Source organism: Pseudopipra pipra, chromosome 1, assembly GCF_036250125.1.
Source record: "Pseudopipra pipra isolate bDixPip1 chromosome 1, bDixPip1.hap1, whole genome shotgun sequence".
NCBI classification, from domain to species: domain Eukaryota; kingdom Metazoa; phylum Chordata; class Aves; order Passeriformes; family Pipridae; genus Pseudopipra; species Pseudopipra pipra.
Window position 1 is genome coordinate 109,203,315 of NC_087549.1, and position 26,915 is coordinate 109,230,229.

General features: G+C 45.8%; 2 protein-coding genes across 3 annotated transcripts; one reads left to right on the forward strand and one right to left on the reverse strand.

Annotated features, from left to right (window-relative positions):
* Positions 1 to 124: 124 nt before the first annotated feature.
* SLC6A20 (solute carrier family 6 member 20) lies at positions 125 to 19,924 on the forward strand. 2 transcript variants are annotated; one of them, XM_064670497.1, is made up of 12 exons: positions 125 to 2,398; positions 2,487 to 6,566; positions 10,513 to 10,653; positions 11,384 to 11,475; positions 12,196 to 12,423; positions 13,356 to 13,466; positions 13,874 to 14,115; positions 15,017 to 15,179; positions 15,601 to 15,805; positions 16,542 to 16,701; positions 17,720 to 17,885; positions 18,808 to 19,924. In XM_064670497.1, the coding sequence occupies exons 2-12, from the start codon at positions 6,446 to 6,448 to the stop codon at positions 18,955 to 18,957; spliced, it is 1,779 nt and encodes a 592-aa protein (XP_064526567.1). In that variant the 5' UTR covers positions 125 to 2,398; positions 2,487 to 6,445; the 3' UTR covers positions 18,958 to 19,924. The 2 variants fall into 2 exon arrangements, with proteins under 2 accessions (XP_064526567.1, XP_064526576.1); XM_064670506.1 differs by lacking the exons at positions 125 to 2,398; positions 2,487 to 6,566 and adding an exon at positions 7,185 to 9,865.
* SNRPD1 (small nuclear ribonucleoprotein D1 polypeptide) lies at positions 19,763 to 26,598 on the reverse strand. Its single transcript, XM_064670709.1, has 4 exons — positions 26,443 to 26,598; positions 25,847 to 25,923; positions 22,704 to 22,895; positions 19,763 to 20,407 (listed from the first exon to the last, which is right to left on the reverse strand). Exons 1-4 carry the CDS (start codon positions 26,454 to 26,456, stop codon positions 20,331 to 20,333), a joined length of 360 nt encoding a protein of 119 aa, XP_064526779.1. The 5' UTR covers positions 26,457 to 26,598; the 3' UTR covers positions 19,763 to 20,330.
* Between the last annotated feature and the right edge of the window lie 317 nt (positions 26,599 to 26,915).

Consider the following 26,915-nt stretch of genomic DNA (forward strand, 5'->3'; position numbering starts at 1 on the left):
GGAGCTGGGTTTTTTAATAGGAATGTTTTGTATAGCCATTTTTTTAATATCTGTAGGGATGGGTGGCAGATCAGCAAAGAATCTTGCTAGAAATTAGAACATGTAAATTGCAGAATGGTGCTCAAAGATACACCACATCAAACAGCTGTAAAACAATGTAGCAGTGGCAGGGCTGGGAAGTGGCCGGGGTGGTTGTGTTACAGAAACTGGCATTTAACAGTACTTGTCTCAGGAGCTGCTTGAACTGAAATGGATCGTTTTTCTTCATTCTTTCTCAGACAAGCAAGGCTGTTAAAATTGTTCAAGCAATGATGCCCCGTTCAAATCTGCCATACACTTGCAGTCTAAGTTCTCTTGTTTCCTCCAAGTTTAAGTTCTCATGTTTTATATAAGTTCTCTTGTCCTTTTCCCCCCACCGGTTAAGCAAGATTGCTTTGGGATAATGTCCTGTGTCTGTAGCATGATATTATTGCTGTAGCACAATAGTAGGGCATTATGGGGTGACCTACTCTTCATGCAGTGGCAATTAAGTTAATGAAAGGTATTATTTTGCCCCTTGTACAGTCATCTAAAAGGTTAAGTTCTTAATAGGGATGTACCAAAGAGCTTTCTGGCTTGTGTTTGCTCAGAGCAACAGGACTACTTTTCTGGGTGAATATTGTGGGTTTTTTCTTTGTAATAACACTCATTTTAATGAGATCACTTACTATTTCTAAAAGAGCAGGTAAAAGATGAAGAAAAACAGAGATTCTTCTACTGCGCTTCTTTTCTGATAGATCTTTGATGATTTAGCTGGAATATTGATTCTGTGATAGGCATTCATTATCTGCTTAGAAACAATCTCAAAAAGAAAGTAGACTGTCAACTCCACTATATGGCTAGGTCTCAATGAAATAAGTTGCCTGTAGAAAAGCATTGTTACAGACATTGTTATCTCCTCAAACAAGGCAAATCTTGTAGAGAGTTGTGCAGTGCAAAATTGAAACACTGACTTCGATTTCATGCCTTGCACATTGCCACTTTAGCGAGTATGAGATCACTGTGATGCTCACACTGGTTTGTGTTGCAGAATGGCTAATTAAAGGGCTTTTGTGGAGCTCTTGATAGAAAATACATGATCTTTGACAGATTATATTCCTGTCAAAGAAGACCTAGAACATTATACAGTAACAGTTCTCTTTTTGTTAAGTACAATATTTTGAAGATGGAGATGACATATGAATCTCTCCTGGCAGTGTCTGATATTTCTAAAACTTCACTTCCTTCCCTGAGGTGAATATTCCAATACTGCTTTTACCAGCCTTTGTTCCTTGTACTGTTCAAGTAGACATCATCCATTTCTTCCACTTCAGTTGTTAAGTCCCTAGTTATGCCTGAAGGGAATGTTTAAAAAGAAAATTTCTCTATAACTGGCTGGTCTGCAGGAATCAAGTATCTTTCAAAGCTGTGGTTTTTGGTTTTTTGTGTGTTTTTTATTTTATTTTATTTTTGCTTGCAGACTGAAGAATATTTTTTTATGGGAACAAAATTCAGGCAGCTTAGCTTTGCTAGTGTTGAATCTGACAGCCAACAAACAACCCTATGCACTGACAGTGACTTCAACTCAGCTGCTGGTCATTAATAAATGAGCCAGCATTGCTGCATGCTCTTCATGAGACTGTATATTACCTGATGATCCTTAACTGTTTTTAAAGTACTCATTAGTCTGTTTTTCTCTTGTGGATAATAGCCATTTTTTAAGATGTCCTAAGATGAATACTGATATATATTGACACTTAGTCTGCAAGTGCACCTCTTTATTTGATAAGCTAATATTAAGGACAGCTGCTGTTTGGACATTTCTCATATACCTTACCTTTGGGAAACCCAGTCATCTGCTAGGCATTTGGATTTCAATCCAGCCAAAAGGTTCATAAGATTCCTTGATTTGATTTCCCTTTTCTGGCATTATCAAGGTCAGCTCTTGGCTTCTGTGTGATACCAAATGCTGGCAGACCACAGTGAAGTGACTCTTACCTCTTCAGGAAGCAAATGTGAATCATCTTGCAGTGTCAGGTGGCTGAATGGATCAAGCTTAAAAATTTTGATCTGTTCTAGGAGGATGTGCCTTCTAAAACATGTTAAAACCAATTTAATTTGAAGCTAAGTTTTTATGTGAGCAGGTAAAAATTGTTATTGAAATTATTATTGTAACTGCCTTTGAGCAGAGAAGGTGCCTAGGGAGTTACCCTGTGACTGTTGATTTTGACAATGTCCCTTTGAAAGCATTGGCACAGGATTCTTGCCCTGCTCTGGCTGCCTGCAGACTCTCTCTGAAAGCATCTAGATGTGCCCTCCTTTTGGATATATCCTGTAACATTAGGCAGCCTATTTGGAGTCAACTCTTCTCCAAATAAAGGTGGGTAGATACATGACATTCTTAGTTTCAGGAGTCTTAATATCTAGAGAATTTTGGTCGTTAATTATTTTTTAATTATTATTTTTAGGAACCTGTTAATGTCTTGGAGTGTCCGTGGTAAGCCATGGTGATGCTGCGTGGTTGGTGCAGGACTCTGGCAGAGCAGCTCACGACTGACAGCTGCTGGTGGACAAGGGATCTGCCTGGAGAGCTCCCCAGACTGCAGGCAAGCTTTGAAGAGACAGTGGGAACTGGCAGGAGGCAAGCAGAAGAACTGACTGAATAGGTCAACTACCTTTTTTATTTAGTGAGGTGCTACTTTGTGACTCTTGTTTTACATAGGCCAGTTCTGAGGTCTGGGTGAATTAGATGCAATTCTCTGAATTGGAACTGCATTGAGTACCCTAAAAGATCACATAGTCGGAAGATGAGTAGAGCTGTGGTGCTAAACAAAAGCAAAGAAATTAGAAAGAGAGACCCTTCCCAGGAATGCTTTTCTTGGGAGGCTGACGTAATGTGAAACAGTTTTAAGGGTGACGAAGAGGTTGGATATGACTTCAGGGTGCAGACCTTAAGGGCATCATCTACTATTTGGAACTAAGCAACAAGTAGTAGTGAGTAACTGGAAGGAATAATTGCAATCCTGATAACTGCTTAGAGGAGTAGCTGTAATCTCCAGTTACACATAGAGCAATTGCCCAACAGTTATCATGGCCTGTGAGTTCTCAAAGATCTGGAAATCCAGATGGATTCTTTCCTTCTCCTAGAGTAAGGAAACATGAGGCTTAGAGTAGCAACTGTGAACAGCGAATCCCAACAGAAAAACCATATGTGAAAGCTGCTACTCGCCTGGCTGTGTATCTGCTTCCCTTGACAGTATCAGTAAACATTTGCAGAGGCTCTAGAGACTCTTCCATCGCTTGTGTTTGATAATCATCTGATATGCTAGCAGGCACCATATTTCCATTTGGAGGCGAGTGCCTCCAGGAAAGGCAGATCTTAAACACCACAGCTGCTGACACTTTTTCTCCCTTCCACATGGGTGGCTCATCAAAGAAAGCCCAGAGGGTTTATTTTTAAATCTAGATGGTATAGTGCTACATGTTGGAGGTAGAACAATAAGGTCCAGGCTACCTGGTAGAATTCCTTCCTCCCTTGTTTCCCTCTCTTTCAGAAATAGAACTGTTAAGCTTCTCTCACACCCTCAAAGCACTATCCCCAACCTGTTGCTAGGACCTCAGACTCCCTTTTTGTCTGCATGTTAGGTAGCTGGAGAGGCACTCGACTGCTTTCTGTACCAGTATCATTTGGCATCAAGAGATGCAAGCCCAGGATTTTTAGTTTGCACCTTTGCCTAAGTACTTGCAGTTTTGCTTCAGTGAGAAATGGAATTCTCTGGTTTGTTTATTAGCTTCTGACTAGGTTTACATAGAGGAGTTCTCATGGGCAGTCCCATCAGTCCCTGTGGAGATGAACCCCTGCCCTTCTCCTCAACCACTCCCTCAAACCCCACATTTCAAATTTGTTAGGTACTGGGGGGCAAAAATGTTTCTAATACTCCTTTAACATGAGCAGTGAAATGTTTAAAAGTTCTTCCGTATGTCTGTTAGAGGCTTGTCTTTGTCCCTAAAGATAAAGATAAATTCCTTCATTCCCCAACCCAAATGAAGGAATTTCAAAGGAGATAAAATCTTGAACAGTATGCGAAATAGCATATTGATTATCTGAGGTGTGTATGGAAAATCCTACAGCAAGAATTCCTTAGTGTTGACTGTGTAAATACCTTTAAATATGTTTAAAGCCTATCCTTCAAGGAGCCAGTAGATGACAGGCACTCTGCTGGGTGCCTATGTGCATGACCACCTTTAAAAAAACTCATAGTAGTTTGTGATCTGCCAATGAGACTGACATTTGTGAGAGACACAAGGATTCATCTCTTTCCATCTGAACTTCCTGATCTGGCCTGACCCGAGATGAGGACACCACACCTCTCTGCCTGCACGATCTCCTCCAGTCCATTAGTAAACTAGTTTGAAATGTAATGGGAAGGAGGTCCAGAGCCAAGGTAAATCTTTAACCTGATGATTCTCATCGATAGGAGTAATCCATTCACACAGAAGCATCCCAAGTGCTAGAGATGTGCTATTTTTTAATGCTGTCCTGTCAGAAAATTATTTAATGCTGTAAGCTATTTATAAGCATCATTTATAATAAATCCCACTGGCAGTGGCAGGCATTTAACTTTTTAATAATTTGCAAAGTTTTCATTATTTGAGACAACTAATGTATCTGTAGCTTCTCAGTGTGTGTCTTTCAGTTTTAATAGCTTATGGATCTAAAATTAGCTTGGATTTTTTTTTCCAGCAGAATCCAGGGGTATACCCATGAGACATATTTCCGTGGCTAGCTGGCATGTTGCAATTCTGTGGACAAGACAAAAACCGCAAGGGTATTCCAGAAATGCCATGAGCACCCTCAGAACTCTAGTCTGGAAGGCTCTGGCAAACCCTGATGTTTTCCAGTGACAACTTTCATTTGTAGCACCACTAAGACACACCACGAAGAATGAATTCACTTACAGGAGGTGCGTAAACCTCTTGCAGTCACCTTTTCTAGCAGTCAGAAAAGCGATGTCCCAATTTGTGACTTTGCTACTGCAGGTGGCTGGTCAGCACGTCCACCAGAGTGGTTCTGCTGGGCTCAACAGCACTGCACGACACACTCTGCGCTTTGGGCTCATGTCCAAAGGCCCCATGGTGGGGGTTCTAACCTGTACTTACAGCTGGCACTTGGCTCGTCCGGTGCCTGATGGGGTGCTGGAGCAGCACACACAGCGCTGGCAGGGAGCAAATTGCTGGTTCCAGAGGAACGAGACTGCCAGCAGTTGAGTGAGTCTTACTCGTAAAATGGTCCTGAAAGGTGCTATGGAAAAAACACATTTAAATGGAGGAAGGAAGCTGAGTCCTTGGAGTTGTTCAGCCCCTTTTTATTGCTACAGATGCTGCTGGCAGCCTCCTTCACTAGGAGACCTGTCTGAATTGATTGAGCTCAATGAGTACCTTGGCAGGGGCCCAAATACAACAAGGTTCATGTTCAGACCTGGCACCCCACTGTGCCTTCAGATGACCCAAAGGCCTTGTAGACCCTTCTACCTCCACAGTGGGCCACAGACACCTTTTCCCAGTGACCTTTGTATATATTTGGTCCCTGCTGCTTGAAAGTATTTTAAAACAGCAACTCTTCAGAAAAGTTCATCTGCAGCAGTGGGGTTTGAGCATGAAGGTAAGTGAAAAAAGACTGGGCTATTTCACACTGTCACACACATGCAGAATATGTAGAGGGAGGGTAGTAGTGCTGGAGGGTCAAACTTGAGTGTTGTACTCAAGTGTGTGGTGTGTTGGGGACTTGTGTGGCTGATAGGGACTGTTTCAAGGCAACCTTTGGAACTGGGAAGCGTGCTGGACTGGTTGGGGTGAGCACTGGATCACAAGTGATGGGGTGTCTGAGGACCTGTTTATTCCTGGCATCCCTTGCCCTAGAAGTCAGCTCTGACAGTCACTAAAGCCAGTCCTAATGGTGTGGGAATCCCTTCTCTGTGCTATCGAATTCAAACTGGTACCTCATGCACATGAATGGCACTCATAGGGAAGGGAGCCCTGTGGAGAAGGAGTGTCCCATTTCCAAAACCAGACTGCAGCCCCAGTGTTATTTTCTCACAGTGTCAAGTTGGCATGTGAGTTGATAAAAATCCCCCGGCTCACATCCTTCCCAGAAGTGCCAGTCAAAACCCAAGCAGCTATTTACCCAAAGTACCAATTTTATAGTTCCGTGTGTGTCTATAATCTATTTACCAGCATTCCTACTTCAGTATGTGCCTGTTAATAAGATTAGTAATTAAAAAGCTTGATAGGAATTGGCAAGCATAGCTCCTCCGCCTCTCCCTCCCCTCCAAGCCGGACTGGCGTGGAGTGTGAGGCAGGGTTGGCAGAGTACCTGAGGGAGTGAAGGCAGGAAGGCTCTGCTGAAACCTCTGCCTACAAGCAGGCAATGGAGAAATCCCGGCCGCTATGGGACAATCCCCTGCAGTTTGTTTTTGCGTGCATTTCCTATGCCGTGGGACTGGGAAATGTGTGGAGATTTCCCTACTTATGTCAGATGTATGGAGGAGGTAAGTGTGGTTCATGTTTCTTGCTTCCCTCGAGGAAGAGTGTGGCAAGCTTTAAGTCCAAAAGTATGTTGTCCATGCTAATGCCCTGTTAACCCAGCAGGGTCCAGGGCAGAGTAGGACGTCTGGCTTTCTGTTGGTGTGCAACCTGTCTTATTGCACTTTATTTTATGTATTCTTTAGCATTAGGCTTTTATGTGACAGCTGCCCCAATACAGTGGCACTTGTTTCCTAGAAGTGCAATGAAGCAGTGGGAAGGCCCATGTTTTCTAAAAGGGTGGAGATAGAGTGAGAGATACATGTCCACATGGTATTTATTACTTTTTTGCCCCATCGAACCTTTCTGAAGTCATCAGAAACTAGTTCAGTTCTTTGTATGTTCACATATGTGGACTTGGAACATATTGAGAAGGGGAGAGGCTTATGCTGATTTAATTTAAGGATCAGATGCATCATTTCAAGTTTCTGTCATTAATGTTTTGTCTTTTATACAAAGCCTAACTTTAGGAGGTGATAACTTGGCTGGAAATCTGCCTTGAAGTTGCCTGAAACACCTTAATCAACAGGAGTTCCACAGCTAAAGCCTCCCAGGCACCTTTGAAAATAGAGAATACAGGCGCCTTTGAAAATAGAGAATACATTGATTTGGGCTCAAAAAAAAAAAAAAAAGCTCTTTGAAAGTTTATCCTTCTCCTGGGTCCAAATAGAAGAAAGATGATGTCTGTATCATATACCAGCCATAGATGTTCTTCCTTAGAAATCAAGTTAGTTAATTAGATTAATTAAAGACCAACACTAATAATCTCCTCTAATATACAGCTACCACTGTTTTGAAAAATCCTTATAAAGAGCCTCTCTTTATAAGACATCCAAGTTTTATATTGTTCTCACTGCATCTGTTATCATAGTGTTGGACTCTCCTCAGCCTTGCAGTAAGGGACATCTGCAAGGGACATGAGCATCTACCTCATCTGCCTTTGGTCTGCTTCCATCTTTTTTTTCCTTTCAGGAAGAAACATATGGAGATATTTGAGTGCTTTTTACTTCTTTTATGCTTGTTTTGTTGGCTTGTAGCTTACTTCTAAATGCATGTGTGGCAGTAAGGGTTGGTTCATGCTGGTTTTTGAAAAGCCACAATGCTGAGACTGTGTCAGAGCTGTCCCCTGGGATCAGGTCAGAAAAATCCAAATAATACAATAGGTGAAGTTGAGTAGAAGATAGATGCTGCAGTGGCTGAAGCTTTGTTAGGTGGTTTAGATAGCAGGAATGATAGGTGTGCTGTAATTCTGCATGTATTCCTCCACCCATGCTTTAAGGGTAAAGACTTCATGTCTGACACTGAACTCCAGTGCAAAGCTTAAAATGTGAGTGTTTCTGTATGCAATTAAACTGCATGTGATTACTTTGCTAGCAGCCTATCTTGGCAGACATCCTGAAGGACAGCAAAACTTGGACATTTTAGGGGATTTGTGTGGTTCTTTTGACCAGCCATCTGTATTGCAGTGGATAGTAAAAATTCTCTGAAATGTAACCAAAACTAGAACATTTGATTAACTTGAAATAAGATTAAATAAACTTTCCTGCTTGTTGCAGGGCATTGGACTAGATGATGTTTAGAAGGTCCCTTCCAGCTCAAACTATTGTATGATTCTATGATAAACCCAAGTATTTTTCGAAAAGCATGTTTTTATAAGAATATTTTTCCATTATTTTCCATTATACTCTCCATTATTTTCTCTTCCCCAGTTAAATTTACATAGGGAAGGGCAGCTCTTTCTTTACTGTGAAGCTGAAACTCCTGACAGGAGGTTTTGCTTTTCTTAATTCTTCTTTTCACTGCCTTCTTAATGAGGATTCTGTGGCTTTCCAGGGGTCCACAAAAACAACGCAGACAGAACATGGTTTCAGAAACTTAAAAGCTGGATAAGGGGGGATGTCAGCTTGTTTGGCATCTTCCTTTTAGAAAAGCACAGAGCCAGTTCCTGTCCTGCCCAGCAGAACAATAGAGCCCTTATTGCGTATGATACTGATAATTTGCAGTATTTACAAATTATATTGCTTTATAACCTGCCTTTCTGTTCATCAGCAGATTCCCTCCTTCTCCTTGCTCTTCTCCAGAGAGCTTGGCCTGAGCAGAGCAAGGGGGGGTTAAACCTCATAGGTGCAGTTATTCTGTCCCTAAGCAGGTTGGGCCAGGCTGAAACGAGACTGGGATGGGTCTACAGCAGGACGCTGAGCAGAGGCAAGAGTGCTGCTGGACAAGTCCAGTGCCTTGAGCAGGCCCGGGGCACATTCCATGTTTTGCTAACTGCAGGGATCTGGCCTGGGGTCTGGTTTTTTCTGTGCTGAGTCACAGCAAATAAGGAGTCGGTTCATACAGCTGCACTGAGTCACTTGTATGAGGCAATGTGGTTCTACCCTTTAGGGAAGTAGGTTGGGAGCAAGATCTGCATGCAAACAGGGTGCAGAGCAAGGGGCAGGGGGCTTAGTCCTGGCACCCCCAGCTGCAGGGGGACATGGGGGTGAAGAGCAAGCCTGAAGACATTCCTGCTGCTTGCAAGGTGGTTAAGTCAATGCCAAGCATGTGGAAGCACTGCTGGGAGAGCAGAAAAGCCTTCACAGAGAGTCTAATGCTGATTCCCTCTGGTGGTACATAGCAAAACTCTCCTCAGTGGCTGCTGGGGCAGCTCACACCCTGCCGGCACAGAGCAGCTGTGGGAGCTCTTAAACCTCCAGCAGCTCCCTTGTGGCATAGGAAGTTATCTAACAGGCTAACAAAGGGGTTGTTAATAACAAGAGAGCTGGGAGGTGGGAAATTAATTCCCAGAATAAACCGGATTATTGCTCTGTGTTTATTTCCAGTTCTTTTCCTCAGTCGCTGCCCAGAGTTCATTCCTCCACAGCACTGCACAGAGCCCATTGCAAGGAATGTTAATGCCACAGATTAAATACTGAATAAGAGATATTTACGTAAATATTTTGGCTTGCTGTAAAAAGGGAAGCAGGGAAGCCTTCGCAAAAATACGGCTTTTGACTCAGTCAGCAGCTCTTTCTGAAGCGAGCCTGTGAGCCCCAAGTTGAGTACAAGGATTTTCTTTTTTTTTTTGGCAGAAATTTAAGCCAAAGCACATCCTGGTTGCCAAGTGGGAAGGTCCTTTCCCCTCCTTCATTGTCGACCCGTTCCTGCTGCTTCTCCTCTTCCACAGGAGCATCCCTGTGGCTCTCCATGTGGGGAAGAAGTAGGGATGAGCAGCCCCACACAGGGGAGCCTGTGCCTCCCATACCAGAGTCTGTTCCTGCAGGTGGGACCCTGGGGGAAAAGCCTTCATCCCTTTCCTGGTGCTTGTGGGATCAGCATGGGGTTTTGGGAGCTTTTTGGTTTGCTTTTTTGTTTGTTTGTTTGTGTTTTTTTTAAGCCAGGCCAGACCTCAGTATGTAACTCAAAACTCTCCATTCAACATGGACATTGCTGTTACTTTTACTTTGAGCACTTTGGCTGTGCCGCAAAATACCCCACATGAAGTAAATCTTTTCCTTGTCCTCTTTCTCTCATTATAGTTTACAAGGTTTGGCTGGTGTTTGGTTACCCTTTAACAGCCCCAGCCCCCAACTTTGCTCAAACCGCTGGTGATGCATCTGGGTAGCCCTGCCACACCGGAGTGGTGACCAACACAGTTTAACAGCAGAAATCCCAGCTCTGCCAAGTTCCTGCGGAAAATTCCCTGTGCCCGGGCAGTCAGCACCCACCAGCCTATGCGACACCGCCTGAAACCCTGTGACATCTCCTTCAGGGTTGGGCCATGCCCTCAATACACAAGGTGCCTGGACAGGACCCAGACCCAGCCAGCCCCTGGGACACTGACAGCACGATTTGACCACAAATAGGGCAACATGGTGTTTATCTTGCTGCTGATCTGCTGAAGGCTGACTTTTGGGGTTTTTTTTGCAGGTGGCTTTTTGATCCCATACCTTATCATGCTGATTGCCGAGGGGATGCCACTGCTCTACTTGGAGCTGGCTGTGGGGCAGCGTATGCGTCAGGGCAGCATCGGCGCCTGGAAAATGATAAGCCCCTACCTTTGTGGTGTTGGTATGTTCTCAGTTTTCATCTTCATTTTCCAGCATGGAGAGAACATGGGTGATTTTTGAATGGAGAGCTTTGTCTTTCAGAGGAGAAATTAGGAGGGAGCTGGGGTTCTACTGGGCCTCAGCAGGCTGAGCAAAGCAGACACCTCATGGCATGCATTTATCCCATCCCTTGCAGGGCATTGGGACTAGACCCCAACTCACTGCATTCAGAGGTGTAAGTCCCCCTGCCCTCAGGCACCCTGCCAAAATCACAGTGTGAATGCCAGTGCTAAACCCATCCCCTGGGACTGCCTGCACTGGGCTTTGACCCCAAGAGCAACTTCCCAATGAGCTCAGTATGAATGATAAAACAGTGCCTTAATTTCCTGCCATTGCTGTTGCTGTCTGCCATTTACCAGTGTCCTTTCTTAGCTACATTATTATGTTATTAAATTACCCTGATAACCCAAGCTATTGTTAATTTGCATACACACACAATATATTTTTAATGATACTTTGACTATTCACCCCCAGGGCCTAAAGTATAAAATCCAGTGCAGGATAGTCCTGGCAGGAGGAGGAGATGGATGCAGCGCCAGGGACTTGCCCTGTGCACACAGCTGTGCAGGGTCAAAGCCCCTCCTGCATTGGGCATGGTGATGCTGCCCCCACCCCACACCCCCCAGGTGTTATGAGACCCTGGGCATTTTGGGGTTTTGCTGCTGACCAAGTGTCTCCCTCTATACCTGCAGGTGTTGCCAGTGTTGTCGTCTCCTTCTTCCTCTCCATGTACTACAACGTGATAAACGCCTGGGCCTTCTGGTACCTTTTCCACTCCTTCCAGGTGTGTGGGCACTCAGCAGCTCAGTTTGGCCCTACTGTGGCCATGGAGGGTCATGGTGGCTTGGCATTGATGCTGGATGTTGCATGGCACCATCATCAGCTGTAGAGTGGAGGTGGATCAGTGGCAAAAGCTCCATAAACCCACCCAGGGCTTTTCCGGAGAGAAGAATGAGGCAGTGGTGTCCTCCTCTGTCTGCTCTCCCAGGGGTGTTGGATGTTGTCTTCTTGCTGTCAATCACAGGTCAAACAGGTCAAACCCTGTGATGCATTGATGGCCAGGGTGTCCTACATCCTTGGATGGGTCTGTCTGATGGAATGTGAGAGGACTGGCCATGGGGGAGAGGAGTGGCGAGTGTCATCTCTGGGGGAGAGAGTTAAAGAGGCTCAGTCCTCAGGAAGAAAATGAGTCTGGTCGTTCCCAGAGAAGAGACAGAGCAGGGGAGAGGGGAGAGAGAGGGGAGCGACCCTGGGGAGAGGGTCAGAAAGGGTCATCCCCACAGGAGAGGATCAGAACAAATCAGTCCTTGGAGAGAGGGTCATTCCCAGGGGAAAGTGTCAGAAGACATCATCCCTAGGGGAGAGGGTCCTCCTGCGCCCCAGGCAGCACTTTGCAGAGATATGCAAGCCCCAGGCAGAAAGGCACCCTCGCCATCATCCTCCCCATGCCTCACTGGCACCTCAGCTCTCCCTGCCATGCTGACTCCATGTCCCTCTCTCCTAGGACCCCCTGCCATGGGCCACCTGCCCCCTCAACAGCAACCGCACTGGCTACGAGGAGGAGTGTGAGAGGACGTCATCCACCCAGTACTTCTGGTACCGGCAGACCCTGAACATCTCTCCATCGCTGGAGGCCAGCGGGAGCGTGCAGTGGGAGCAGGCGCTCTGCCTGACACTGGCCTGGCTGGTGGTTTATCTCTGCATCCTCCGTGGCACCGCCTCCACTGGCAAGGTGAGAGAGGGGCACAGCCCTGCCGAGCCTGGGCAGGATGTGGGGAGGGCAAACGAGTGCCCAAAGCAGTGGCCATGGCTGCAGAGCACCGAGCTCTGCTGCCTCTACTGCCCTGTCAAGTTGCAGTTCGAGCAGGATCAACCAAAACACTGAGTGATACTAAAAAAATAATCCAGAAAAGTCCTGTAAATGCAGCAAAACCACGGTCAGGCTGCTGGCCGTGAGGAAAGCTGTCTGCCACAGCAGAGCCATGTCAGGAGACGTCTATTCCTTGGTCTTTGCAAGAAAAAAAAGACATCTACTGGGCATGATTTGCTCGCCTTTTATTCACAGCACAAGTTATGAGGAAGTGGGAAGAAAAACCCCAATGTCCTGGCTGAGCCTGCACTAAGCAGCAAGCTGAGGGCTGTAATCCCCAAATCGTCTTAGCTGAACACAGAAAGCCAAGAGACTATAAACTAAGAATAACCTCTTAAACTTGTTGCAACTAATTCAATTCAATTTTGATTCAATTTGATTCAATTCGTTTGATTTTAACCTTCTATGAGGTCTGCTTGCCTTCCTCCTAGAGCAAATGATGAATGACCTTTGCCTAATGAGTTCTTAATAGACAGTTGCACACTGGTGTTACTCCACTAAGTGATGCAGAACTGAGTTTGTGAATGCTGCAAATATTTTAGACTTTTCTTTGATTTCCAGTCAAAGAGAAGATCCTGGGAACAGTAGCACAGGTCTTCATTTTTAATAAAAACTTGCTTCCTTAAAATGTAAATCTAAAGTTAGATTTGTCTGAAAATATTTCTTTAAAGATTATTACACAAGAACAAACACAATAATTGAAATTATTTATGTAAAGTAAATAAGACTGACCATAGTGGATTAGCTTTGTCTTATATATTCTTTAGACTAAGATGTTTCCCCTCTTTCCTCAGGTCGTCTATGTGACAGCCTCTTTGCCATACTGTGTTCTCATCATATACCTCATCAGAGGATTAACACTTCATGGAGCTGTGAACGGTCTTTTCTACATGTTCACACCAAAGGTACAGAAAAACTCTATTGAATTTTTCATGAAATGTTATTAGTTACTGAACGTGTAGGTTTTTAAAAGCTGTTGATGCTTTTCCTTATATTGAATTTTTGCAGCAGTAGTGTAGGTCAGCCAGCTGGAAACCCTGGCGATTTCCAGGAGTGGGAGTGGAGTGGCAGCTGCTCTGCCATGGTGCCCATAAGCTGCTTGCTTTCTCCTGCAGAAAAGGACCTGCCCATTAGCATAGCCTATAGCATATTACTTTCAGTCATATAAGTAACCCTGCCTAAAAAAACCCCCTGAACTAAAACGAGTGCACAAAGGGACTCATCCCTGTCCCCACCCACGCAGCCTGGAAGGGGCATTGCTGGGAATCCATATGTAGCTTTATGCTCTCACTCTCTGGGTCTGGCTTTGCAGCTGGAGCAGCTGTCGAACCCCAAGGCGTGGATCAGCGCTGCCACGCAGATCTTCTTCTCGCTGGGCCTTGGCTTCGGCAGCCTCATTGCCTTTGCCAGCTACAACGAGCCCAGCAACAACTGTGAGAGACATGCCATCATTGTCTCGCTCATCAACAGCACCACCTCCATCTTTGCCAGCATTGTGACCTTCTCCATCTACGGCTTCAAGGCGACGTTTAACTATGAGAGCTGTATAAACAAGTAAGAGCCTGGTGTTCCACTCGTTTCCCACTGCAAGCCGTTCTGGGGCAGGTGAGAGGGGAGGTAAATAAATAACAGCATGCAGTGCTGCCAGCACTGCCCCAAGACCAGACCCGATACTGCTCTAATAAAGCTAATGGAGCTATTTAAAGCGATGAAGCCCGAGATGAAAGGTCAGAGTGACTTGCCTCTTGACACTTGGGTGCTGCTTCCAGGCACGGGCCTTGTCGAGAGGATGTTTGCCTGGGCAAGTCACAGAGGCACTGTCCCCTGTGTCCTGGTCCTGGCACATGTTGCAGGGAGTGGGGGGGACTGATTAATAAAATGCAGCAATGCTCAGACACCCCACTATTAAGGCTAAACCCTGTTCCAGGAGCTCAACCTCCTTGGCTGTGATGCTCTGGAGGTGCCTAGGAGCCTGCAGGATTGTGTCCTGAGGCAGCAAGCTTGCATGAAGTCCCTGGCACAGGGCCTGCAGCAGTTACACTTTTACTCATATTTTTAGAGCTTTCAATCTATCTGCTGATCAGAGAGGAAACCAAGCTGCTAGTCCCTGCTCGTTGCCAAAAGGCTCATTAAGTTGATGGGGTGTGGATGTGAGATTGGAGGGCAAAGGGGAAGAGACACCAGCCAGCGCTGGCTGGCACCCAAAATACCTGCCTGGGAGCACAGTGTGGTTGCAGGAGCTTCTCTCTACAAAGCACAGATAAGTGCAAGATTGCCCATATCCCATTCTGGAAGCGCCATGGCTCTCACATGGGGAGACTGGATCCCTGGGGCCAGCAAGACATCCACATGTGGGGACCGATGGAGAAGGGAATGAGATGTCCTGGGCACTGATGGAGAAGGGAATGAGGTGTTCTGGGCCTGAAAGCCATTAAATGCCTGCAATCCTTCCCAGGGTGATCCTGCTGCTGCTGAACGCTTTTGACCTGGAGGAAGGCTCTTTGACAGCAGACAACCTCAGTGAGAAGAAAGACTACCTCATGGCCACCTACCCACAGGAATATGCCCAATTAGCGCCTCAGATTAAAAACTGCAGCTTAGAAGCTGAGCTAGACACGGTGAGTTGCCACTTTGTGCTGTCTCCTCTCCTCCACTGAGCCTGGGCAGCCCCATGCGAGCACATCCACATGCCTGACCAGGGCTGGGGATCATTTCTACCCCTCAGGATGGGGCAAGGGGCTTGCCTGGGTGGTTAGCAGCTGAGCTGGGTGGCAGTGCAGTCTGACTGCTGGCTCTGGCTGTGGAACAGGACAGGTCACAAAGATTTGGGGTAAAAGTTTTTTTGCTACAAGTGGCATTCCGCCAGTGTCCGTGCAGTTTGGATAAACTGGCAAGAATCTCATCTGCTTTTGCTGTGCACAGCCACCACTGCACATGTACCTTGTCACGACACAGAGTCACTCTCTTATGGCCATCTTATGTCCTTCATCAAGGATAAGGGCTGCCCGTAACTCATTTTTCTCCCCTTCTATCTGACAGGCTGTCCAGGGGACAGGACTGGCATTTATAGTCTATTCTGAAGCGATCAAAAACATGGAGGTGCCCCAGCTGTACTCTGTGCTCTACTTCTTCATGCTGCTGATGCTGGGCATTGGCAGCATGCTGGGGAACACGGCCGCCATCCTCACGCCGCTGACCGACAGCAGGGTCATTGGCGCCCGCTTCCCCAAGGAGGTGATCTCAGGTAAGCGCCTGCCGTGTCACAGTGTGTGTGTGCAAAGGCTTTGATGTCCCACTGCCACTGAGGGTCCCCCTCTGACCTTGAGTGGAGCAGGGAATAGTTAATATGCTGCTGGAAAGGTTTGCCTGCCTTTGTGAAATCCTGCCCTGCCTTCAAAGCACTTCCCCTCCGGAGCTCCCAAAGCACTAGCACAATCGTGGCTGTGTATTTACAGGCTTCCCAACACACCCCAGCTCCTTCATACTGGTGTCTACTGACTGGTGAAACTCAAAGAGACAGTATAGGTGTAAAGATACTTGCAGTGAGCAGCTCTTTAGTCACATCACCAGTATCCCAACTGCAAAACACCTGTCTTTGGCCAAAAGTAATATGTGCTCCTGTTCAGGCATGGAAATCAGTTGTCCCATCTTAAAACCTGTTTTAGCAGGATGCCCAGTGGCAACACCAGATACTGCATGCACATGTGACAAGGCTATAGCCAAGACTTCGTTGTCTTGACCGTTTCTGGAGTGATGTCCTGTGACTGTGCAGGTCTGAGGAGCAGTGTAAGGACACACCAGCACAGTCACACATGCAAAGAGACAGATCTTTTCCGTAAGGGAAAAGGAATTATCCTTCTCCTCAGAGAAAGCTGCTCAGCAGAAATTCTACGAGTTTTTTAGTCACAAGGAGTATGACATTTCCCACACACAATTAGACTTCCAAGTGTAATGGCAGGGTCTCTCTTTTATCCATGCAGGTGTTGTGTGTTTCATTAACTGTGTGATTGGCCTGATCTTCACCATGGAGGCTGGAAATTACTGGTTTGACATATTCAATGACTATGCAGCCACCCTCTCTCTGCTGCTCATCGTGCTGGTCGAAACCATCGCTGTGTGTTACATCTATGGGATAAGAAGGTAAAAGCTTGAATCCTTCTTTCTTTACAGTGGGATAGCAGGGGGAGTGGCCAAGAGCCAGGACATGCAGGGCTAAGAATAAAAATACTGCCCTAGGCTGTATGTTTCTCCTATGCTATAGTATCAGCAAGGCGATGGGGGTCTCCCCTGCCCTGCAGACCCCTTCCAGGGCCTTGGTTCAGGGCTGTACAGAGGCCAGGCTGGGCTGACACCACCTCTGCTGGCAGGAGAGTGCTAATGGGCTGTACACACCTGCTCCCTGCTCTGGTCTTTGGTCTCAAGAGCACCTTCTGCCAAAACTCTGCTCCTCCTGTGACAGTAGTTCAGCATGAGCACAACAGTGCCAGTAAGTTTCGTTTCAAGGTGACCTCACAGATTGCTGGTGTCCCAAGTCATCCCCTGTGGGCAAAAGGAAGCTTTGGCATCAGGAGAGGTTTTGAACAGCAGAGGTATTTGTGCTCATGGCATCTAAAGGAAAAGGCTTCAGCATTTTCTTTGTTAGTCTGCCAGCACAGTACATGTACAGGCACCTACAAGGGTATTACGTCCTTGATGAGTTCAAAGCCTTCCAGTCAGATCCAGGTCTCCTGTGAGATTTTAGGTACACTCCCCACCATTAGTACTTCCTCAAAGACAGCAGTCAGAACAACTCAACTACACAAAACCCAGCAGTTTTCTCTCCACAATACTTGAGCATCATTGCTTTTCTCTCTTAACTGACATCAGAAACACCCTGAACTTATATTCGAGCCAGAACTTTTCTTGCTGTACCTATTTCTAGCTACTCTCTGCAGTTTGGGGTTCCCTTGGAAGTCCCACTGTCTGTTTTGATTTCACCCTCATGATGAGTCTGGTGAGCCAGTTCTTCAGACAATACCTCATTTGTGGTGAACTGTACTCCCCTTTCTCATCTGACATGGAATTCTGCAGGTGGTTTTGAAGTAACTCAGAAAAAGGTATCGATTGAACATATGCAGCTGTTCTCAAAAATATGCTTTTGTTTTTTTTTTCAACACAGATTTGAGAAAGATCTTTACACCATGATTGGACGCAAGCCAAACTGGTATTGGAAAATTATGTGGGCCTTTGTTAGTCCTCTGCTAATTATAAGCCTATTTATATTTTACCTCACCGACTATATCCTCACAGGAACCTTCCAATACCAAGCGTGGGATGCCACACAGGTAAAATAGTTTTGGGGGGTTTTTGGTTTGTTTTTAAACTTTCCCTAGTTCCTGCAAGGATACAGCCTTCCTTCCTAACTAAACCATTCCACAAAACTGGAAAGCTTGCAGCTAGAGTAAGGGCCAACCCCTAAATTTGTGGAAAGGAAAAACAAGGAAAACTTGACCTAATGATGATGCCATGATTCTGTAAAATCAACTAACATCCCTCTGATTCTTAATCGACTCCTTCATACTGTAAAACATTATTAATATTGAAGACCCAAATATCATCTTTCAAAAAACACTTTAAACAAAAAAACCTACTTTCAAAGTGTATTATTTTGAACAAAATTAGTGGTATTTTAAAAGAACCGAACTGCTGCTGGAATGGTTTTCATAATTTCCATATCCATTTTTCTTCATGGCCAAGAACACTTTTGTGCGAATACTGAACTGTGTATTTATCACAAATTACTACTGGATAAGTAATCACCGGTTCCATAACCTTTTGTGGAAATGTTCCCATTGTGCAGAAAGAAAATACGTAATTGGCCATGACACAAAAACAATTTAGGACCCATGGCGGGCCTGGTCTGTTGACTGGGTGTCAGCATGAGCCCACAGCCTCCAGGAGAGGAACACGGAGGCCTGACAGAGGTCAGGGCCCAGCCACCTCATTAAGAGACACAAATCAAGCCAAAATCCGCTCTTTACCAAAGCTTGCAGAAATTTCCCCCAATCCTGTTGTCAGCAGCTCTGTTCCTTGTTGTCAGTTTTCAGGGTGGTTGGGCAAAGAACAGCACTGGGGGCAGTTGTGGGCTGGCAGAGCCAGAAAGTGCTTCTCAGAAGTCCCACTTAGATCCATGTGCACAGCTTTGCTCCTGACCCAACTCCTGGACTCTCAACCCCACAGATCCCACACTGCTTCTCTCCCTTGCAGGGGCAGCTGGTGACGAAGGATTACCCAGGCTACGCCCTCGCGGTGATTGGGCTGCTGGTGGCAGCATCCACCATGTGCATACCCCTGGGGGCACTAATGACTTTTATAAGGAAGAGACTGAAGAGGGAAAGAGTTTCAACAGTTGCATGAATGCTGACAGCTGGATTTGGGAAGACCTTACCCCCGTCATCAGTGACAGGGCACTTCTGGAAGACAGCAGCAACCATTATTTGTAGCAGCTATTTATAGAGTTGAGAATGGTGGGTGCTATATTGACCAAAAAGTGCTCTTGGGAGGTTCCACAATGGTTTGGGGAAAAAAAAGCTCTTCTGTAACAAGATGAAGCTTTAAAATAGCCTATGTATGACAGGGGGAAACCAGAAGAGCAGCTCACAAAATGCTAGTTAGCACAAATTAACCAGCACATCAGCCCATTACACCATGTTAGGTAATTCTTTTCCACTTTGTTGTAGCACTGCCTGTGTGGAAACATGAGCAACCAACTAAGCATGTTCCTGCACCAAAGTACCGGCAAATATCCTTTACCCATTCAAGACAGCTGCACTTAAGAGTGCACTTTATTTCAAATGACATCTGTATTTCATCAACAGAGGAAACTGTTGAAGTCTGCCACTGAGAATGTGATAATCCCTTTCCTACATGGGAGAAATCAGTAGCATGGTATTGGGAGATGAATGTGGCCCACCTGGCTTCTTTTATACTGGTGTTCAGCAAAGCAGTTTATATATATATATATATGCAAACACATATATGAGTTGCACAAGTTCCTTCCCCCCGAGAAGTAAGCTTCCAATTCCAGTACATAACTGTGCACTATGCTGTACTTTGTATTTTCTAGGGATGCACTTTAAGTACACTAGAAGGTATCTGTGATAAAGCTGCTTTATGAGCCCCACCCAAACAAAAGTATGCCATATAATTAGCTTTGACAAAGTTCATATCCAGGTATTCTTTAATCATCAGATGTAACAATCCAGCAGTTCCACTGACCTGGTTAATTTCCCCATGTATATGTTTTATAAAGAAAGCAACATGTTTAAATTGTAAGTTTCATGTAATAGAAAACATTAAAATTATATCTATGAACTTTAAAAAAGCCGCTCTGAAGAACATTTGAGAAACACTCATGGGATGGGGGTTCTTGATACAGTGTCTTAACTATGTAACCATTAGAAGATGGAAGTGCCTTACAAAAGGATTAATTTCAAACATCGTTAAAGCACAACAATGCAAGTCTCTCATTCTGAGGCAAAAAGCAAGAGGCAATTGTACAGCCTTCAGGGGTGGGCAAAATCTTGACAGTGACAACCAACACCAACAAGACCTGCTTAGTCTGTAACAGCCCCTGGAAACAGGACACACCTCCCTCCCCAGGCTCTGCTAACAAAGGAAAGACGACCTTTTCACATTTCAGTTTATTAAAAATGGATACCATAAACAAGACCTGTACAAAAAAATATCTGAAATTGCCCAGAATTTGGTAACAGTTGCGTGATGAGAAGTTATCGTCTTGGGCCTCCTCTTCCTCTTCCACGACCTCGGCCTCTGCCACGGCCTCTGCCACGGCCTCTTCCAGCAACTTAGCAGGTGAAAGAAAAAGGATAAATCAAGTGAGACCCAGGAATACTTTCATTTTGATTAAAACATTCAGTATCAAGCATAAAACACCACACTGCTTCCATGTGATGAGACATTAAGTCTTTTAATGCTCAGTAAGTCTCAGGCAATATTTTCATCTTTAGTAGTGGGTTTTTCAGTATACAACTTCCACAGACTACTCTCTGTCCTTGGCTTCACTGCAGAAAACAAGGGGATGTAACAGCTGGCTGCTCCCAGGTGCTAGGGTAGGTCTGACAGGGAACTAGAATTCCTCCTCTTTTTTGTTTTCATAAAATCTCATTTTCCGGAAGGGATCAGAAAAAGTGTATGCAAGACAAGAGTATTTTGTTACTATACAGTACAGAGGATAAGATTTTTTTTTTTTGGCCACAGCTCTCATTGTGGTTTATGAAATACTCTGCTTAGGGGAAATGAGAGTTTTAACATGGTGTGATTCCCAAGCTCACCACTCTCAGGCACCATGTGGAAGGGCAGCATTTTGAAGGGATCCCACCACCAAACAGCTATTTTCAGTGATACCTCTGCCCATTTCAAACGTGACTCTGAGGCCAAGGTCTTGGCTGTGTGCCCCCAGTTTTAATTACTGCTATTTAATGATAAAGGGAAGACAGAAGCACAGGGTAATTCAGGCTGCAACTGCTGAAGGTCACGCGATCCATACAGTGATAATGTGCCACTGCACCCGTTTCTCCTAAAGAAACATGACTTGACCCACCCAGTTGCTAGGCCACCCTACAAACTTAAGAAATAACTGGTTCATTTCAAACATGTTTGTGAGTGCAGGGCTCACAAAGATACTAAAAACTGCAGAAATGGGTGGCTCGGTAAGAGAGACACACCAACACCCCTTCACGGAGCAGGCGTGGATTATTCTGGCACGTAGGTCACAAATGCAGCAGAGACAGAAAGAGCAGAGGCACAAGGCAAATTTCACAGAAGCAAGGTGTCATTTTTTTGCTGATAATAGACTGACTCTGTAATTTCCACGGAAGTCTCAACACCTGACTAAACGATGGCAGCAGCTACGTGCATCAGTAGAGAGCTGCATTTGCTAAGCGCCAGCACACCTGGACCCAAGGCACATGTGCCACATACAAGCACAGCCAGCATCCTGCCTTCCACTGACAATTCCACTTGCCAAGGACAGACCATGGGCTTTACACTCTCGAAGCTGAAGAGCATTTACGGATTAAGGCAGCACAACACAGCTGCAGTCAGAGTGCTTCCGCACACTGTGGATGCAGCGAGCATCAAACGGAGGTAACTGGGGCTATCACAGCTGCTTCCCTCAAAGAACCAAACACTGTGGGGTTCAGGAAAAAAAGCAATCCAATCACACTCATTTCTCCATGTGGTCAGATTGTTTTTAATGGACCTGAGAGGAGCAAAATCCCCTTGGGAGTTTTATCTGTATTCTCTATAGAGACAACAGCCACAGCGCTTGCACTTGGTGATGCATCCAAGGGCTCCTCACACCATGTCAGAAAGGTGAGCACACTAATGCATAACACTCTGCAGATCCAAACACTTACACACTAATTGCAGGAGAAAGGGTACAACATTACTTTAGAGCACAATTAGCTTTCACTCACAGCTTACTATTTTAAAAATACACAGACTAACTGCTGGATTAAAACTGAATTGCTCTCTATAATGTTTGGCTTCTAGGGAAAAGGTTTTTGTTCAACAGTTTTTTGAGAAAAAAGTTTCAGGAAGAGCAGAGTGGAACACTACTGGGAACCAAAGTTAGAGATCTGCTCATTGGAATACACAGCCTAGACTCCTTCAGGTTCTCAAGTCTCTCAAATCCAGTTCTCAGAGATACCATTTTTATCCACCACCAAATTTCAGTGAACCATTCAGTACTGTTTGAGACACTGTCCTGTACTTTCTTATTAGTCTATGTGAAGCTCCCCATACAAACTGGGGAAACCCAGCAGACACTCGGAGAAGTGTAAATCTCTGTTGCCAACTGTGAGACTGAGATAGGTTAAGATTTACTCAAGATGCAAAACATTTACATTTTTAAAACCAGATGCATGAAAAGCCATACGCATAATTTCATGTGAATGAATGCTCTGCAGATGTCAAGAAGGTGGGAAAGGCAGATTAAGCCAGTACAGCATCAAACCCTCAAAGAGGAAGGAATTAGACACCAAATGTAGACATTAAGACACTCAAATCAGATGTCTTCAGATTCAGAGGACTTAAACTGCATACAAAGTCAGAACAAAGAGAGGAAAGCACAAACTAACCTGCTTCTCTTTTCTTGGATTTGACTTTTGGTTCAACATCCACTAGCAAAGTATCCAGAGGCAAACTGTCCGGCAGAATGAAGTAGCGGATATTATTCCCTCGAATACTCAGCGTCTCCAGCTGTACAGGTTCTCTGTTCTTCAGCGTCATTTTCACTGCTTTGAGATGTGTATTCATGCTGACATCCACTCCTGAAACAACACAAGCCTGATTTCAGGGATGAGGTCTCTTGTTGCCTATTGTTAAGAATGCACATGCTTCAAGATCTAGCCTGATCATTAATCCCTGCTTCTGCCACTCACTGAATAATTCACCCTCTAACGGAATGAAACTATGTGTCTTTTTCTCTCTTAAATTATGCCCAATAAGTTATCAATTGCTGCCTTTAACACGTTATTGCTAGAGAGCTTTATCTAGGTCCTGGCAGTAGCCAGGTAGCCAGTGGTTAAACATCCAGTAGCCAACGGTTAAATCAGTTTTTAACAATAAATAAACTGCTGCTTATTACAGAAGTCTAATACTGTCCTTACTCCTTTAAAAAGAAGTAAAACCTCTGAGGTTTTTCTGTAAGCCTTAGGAAAATCCAACCACCAAAGCAGCATTTATTTTCTGATAAAATACATCCAATACCAGAGTGGTATCTACCACCAAAGTACATAAAACACCCTCCTGTAAGGAACAACCATTGTGCTCACACACTCTGAGAACAGCCAGTATGTAAGAATTATACAGAATCAGTACTGTGCCCACTATGCTGTGCTATGTGTAATCCCAAAATGCAAACTATCTCAGCTGGATGCATGTATTAAATAACAGTCATGAGAAGCAATTAAAAAATTTTTATTTTGCATATGATGAGCTTTCCATGGGATTTGATCTCCAGCTACGAAGATGAAAACAAGAGTAACTTTTTCAAATCAAAACAGAAACAAAAGACTGACACTGCTGTTTACAAACACCTGCTAATCCAGCGACAAGGCACCCACAGGAACAAAATTGTAATGTGTTCAAACTTCTGTACAAACAACCCTCTGTGATAAAAATAAACTGTAAAATGTGTTACCAAGGTAAGTAACACAAGTGAGCATCAGCCCAGAACCAGAAGAACCACTGTGCTGGGCTTATTCCATGTACTTCCTCTGTCCTCATCCCCCTCCTTCTGGATTTTACAGAGCTCTCTGGCCCCTCCACTCCACCTGACCCAGACCCTTGGTTCATGTAAGGTGTATTATATGAAACCTGCTTCTTCAGCAACCCAGCTCTGGCCAACCCCCAGAAGAGACTGCACAATCCAACAGCACAGCAATTATGAACACAGTTCACTGGCCACTGTAAAGGGAAGACTGCAGTTTGAGAAATATGGACTGCATTCCAAGTGTTTGCAGGTTCTTAGCAGTAAATGAGAGAAGCTTTGCTCAACAATTAAGCCTGAAAGAGCAGTGAGGTCAGGAGACCAGCAGTGTGTTTGCTTCCCACCTGGCTGGGTTCAACAAAGCATGCTGCAATCGGGTACCAGGGTGGTGCACTCCCCTCTAATCAAAGCTGATGGACCTGGCTGCAAAATAATGCCAGTTCTGAAATCTGACAAATCTCCACAGATTGCTACTGGCCAAAAAAGCACCTAAGCAATCCCCTGGAATAAAATTCAAACTTGACGGAGTTGTACTTTTTTTTAAAGAGTGTCTCGGCAGAAGAGCTTTTAAAAGTTGCCTGAGGTGAGTGTAGGAAAGGAGATAAAGCACTTTCCTCAGCTCACCTGTGAGGGTTTGCCTTGTTAAACACAAGGTGCACCACCTCCATACCTGATGTCTCTGAAGTAAAGCTCACAGGAACACCCTCAGAACAACGTCCCCCACTGAGATTATTAAAGCAAACAAAATCGTTTGCCCATTTTTAATACATGAGAACCATATACTAAACCATAAAGACTTTCCCTACAACTTTCAGTTCAGTGAAACGAAGAAGCATCTGCTAAACAATAACACCCACAAACTAATGTGACCCACCCCTGGCCACAGCAGGGGGGCACACTCTCATTGACAGCATTCCTTTTTGCCCTGAATCCCACATCCAGCTTCACATTTTCAAACCCACAGTCTTGTTAAATCAGTGCAAATATATGCAAATATGCATTTGCATCTAAGTTCACCTTAAACAGAGCAAAAACACGTTCAACAGAAATAATTATGGTTTTGATTAGAACTGCCTACGTACAAAACGTAACCAACCTGAGACCACATCAGCACTTAACATTTGGCATTTATCTGCACTACCACTGAAAAAATAAGTCCCTCTTCAGGTGATTCAGCTGCAACATTTTTATTGCTTGTTGCAATTTCACAAGTGAAATTCAGAGGCACCGAAACATCTTACAGAAGTTTAGCTGCATACCCACCACCTGTTTGATACAGCAGTAAAACCACCTCATCAACACTACCACTGGTACAGTTTGCCCAGAGAAGCTGTGGATGTCCCATCCTTGTCCCAAGACCAGGCTGGATGGGGCTCTGAGCAACCTAGTCTAGCGGGAGGTGTCCCTGTCCATGGCACTGGGGTTGGAACTAGATGATCTTTAAGGTCCCTTCCAACCCAACCCATTCCATGATTCTGTGATCATGCTGCTAAAATTCTAAGAGACTACAACACGCTTGCACTGGCTTTGCAATGGTTTGGGAAAGTTCACTTCCTTCCCCCCGAGCCTGTTTGGAGGCAAAGCCCGCAGTCAGGCTCAGAAGCTCCCTGTGCTACAGTGAATTTACAGCCTCCCAGCAGCACCTTAAAAACAGAGAAAGACAATCACAAAGTATACCCTGGCCTAACCACGGGTGAACTCACCCACTAATACAGATCAAAGACAATCTGTGACCCACTGAAATTCCCCAGTATTTTCATGTTTGCCTACGGAAGGCTGGCTGGTCACAGCTCCCGACTCTTCCCAGCAACTTCCGACAATATCCAGACACAAACACAAACGCACCTCACGCTTCCACACAGATACGTGAATTCAAAAGCTTTTCTTCCAGCGCGGGTCCCCGCAAGAGGGAGCACAGGACAAAAAAAAGCTCAATCCGAGCCGTGGCTGCCAATTGTTTGCCGAAAGGCGACCGGGAACACTTCGCTACAGTCTCCTATCCTGCCGTACCTGTGATCGTTCCATGCACCTGCGTCCCATTCTTCAGCTCGATGGTCACAGTCTCATGGCTCAGCTTCATCAGAAACCTGCGAATTGAAAACGCGTTCAAAAAAAACCCAAACCCACCACTCCCACATAAAGCCTACGTGTTTAACAGCCTCCACACCAAGCACCCGCTCATCCCGACCTCTCAAAGACAGCGCCCGCGGATTCTGCTGGGAATGTTTCAGTGACAAACCCTACGTCCCGCCCAGCCACGGGAAGCTGGGACACTGCCGGACCCAGCGCCTATTTCCCGGCGAAACAGCCATTATTACACAAAGAAGGAACCATTTTACAGCTTGTCAGCACGCCGGCAAGGCAACGCTACCCCCATCGGGGGGAGAGGATTCCCCCCAAAACCGAGGGGCTTTGCTGAGCGACCCGCGCAGGCCCCGGGGCGGGAGCGCGGCCCTGCAGAGCGGGGCCCCGCCGCCAGCAGCCCCCGCAGGGCCCATCCCGGGGCCGTTCCCGCCCCGCAGAGCGCGGGCTCGCCCGGGGCCGCCGGCGCGGGCGGGCGCGGTCAATCCGCCTCCATCGGCCCGCATCCGAGCCCTCCCGCTCACCTGACGAGCTTCATGTCGGCGGGCGGCGCCGGGCGGAGCGGCGGGCGGGAGCCCCGGGCAGAGCAGAGCCCCGGGCAGAGCGGAGCCCAGAGAGCTCAGGGTAGGGTCGGGATGGGCCGGGCGCGCCAGGAAGGGCCGCTCTCGGCGGCGATCGGGAGGTGCAGGGACAGCGCCCCCCTGCGGCCTGGAGGAATCACAGACTGACAGAGCGGGGAGGTTGGAAAGGAGCACAGCGAGCCCTGTGGTCCAACCTCCCTGCAAAGCAGGGTCGTCCTAGAGTCCAGGACACAGGATCGAGTCCAGACGGTTCTTGAATACCTCGTGAGGGAGATCCACAACCTCTCTGGGCAGCCTGTTCCAGTGCACAAACACTCCCACAGTAAAGAAGTTTTTCCTCATATTCAAGTGGAACTTCCTGTGCATAAGTTTCTACCTGTTGCTTGGCACCACCGAGCAGAGCCTGACTCCATCCT

What these genes read in the sequence shown, in the direction of transcription:
- SNRPD1 (XM_064670709.1), bottom strand. An exon ending in GGTGCATGGAACGATCACAG is followed by an intron (nt 22,896 to 25,846) that starts GTACGGCAGGAT and finishes GTGTTGTTTCAG; the next exon opens with GAGTGGATGTCAGCATGAAT. An exon ending in ATCCAAGAAAAGAGAAGCAG is followed by an intron (nt 20,408 to 22,703) that starts GTTAGTTTGTGC and finishes TCACCTGCTAAG; the next exon opens with TTGCTGGAAGAGGCCGTGGC.
- SLC6A20 (XM_064670497.1), top strand. Translation starts at nt 6,446, where the DNA reads ATGGAGAAATCCCGGCCGCTATGGGACAATCCCCTGCAGTTTGTTTTT. An exon ending in ATGTCAGATGTATGGAGGAG is followed by an intron (nt 6,567 to 10,512) that starts GTAAGTGTGGTT and finishes TTTTTTTTGCAG; the next exon opens with GTGGCTTTTTGATCCCATAC. An exon ending in AAGCGTGGGATGCCACACAG is followed by an intron (nt 17,886 to 18,807) that starts GTAAAATAGTTT and finishes TCTCCCTTGCAG; the next exon opens with GGGCAGCTGGTGACGAAGGA.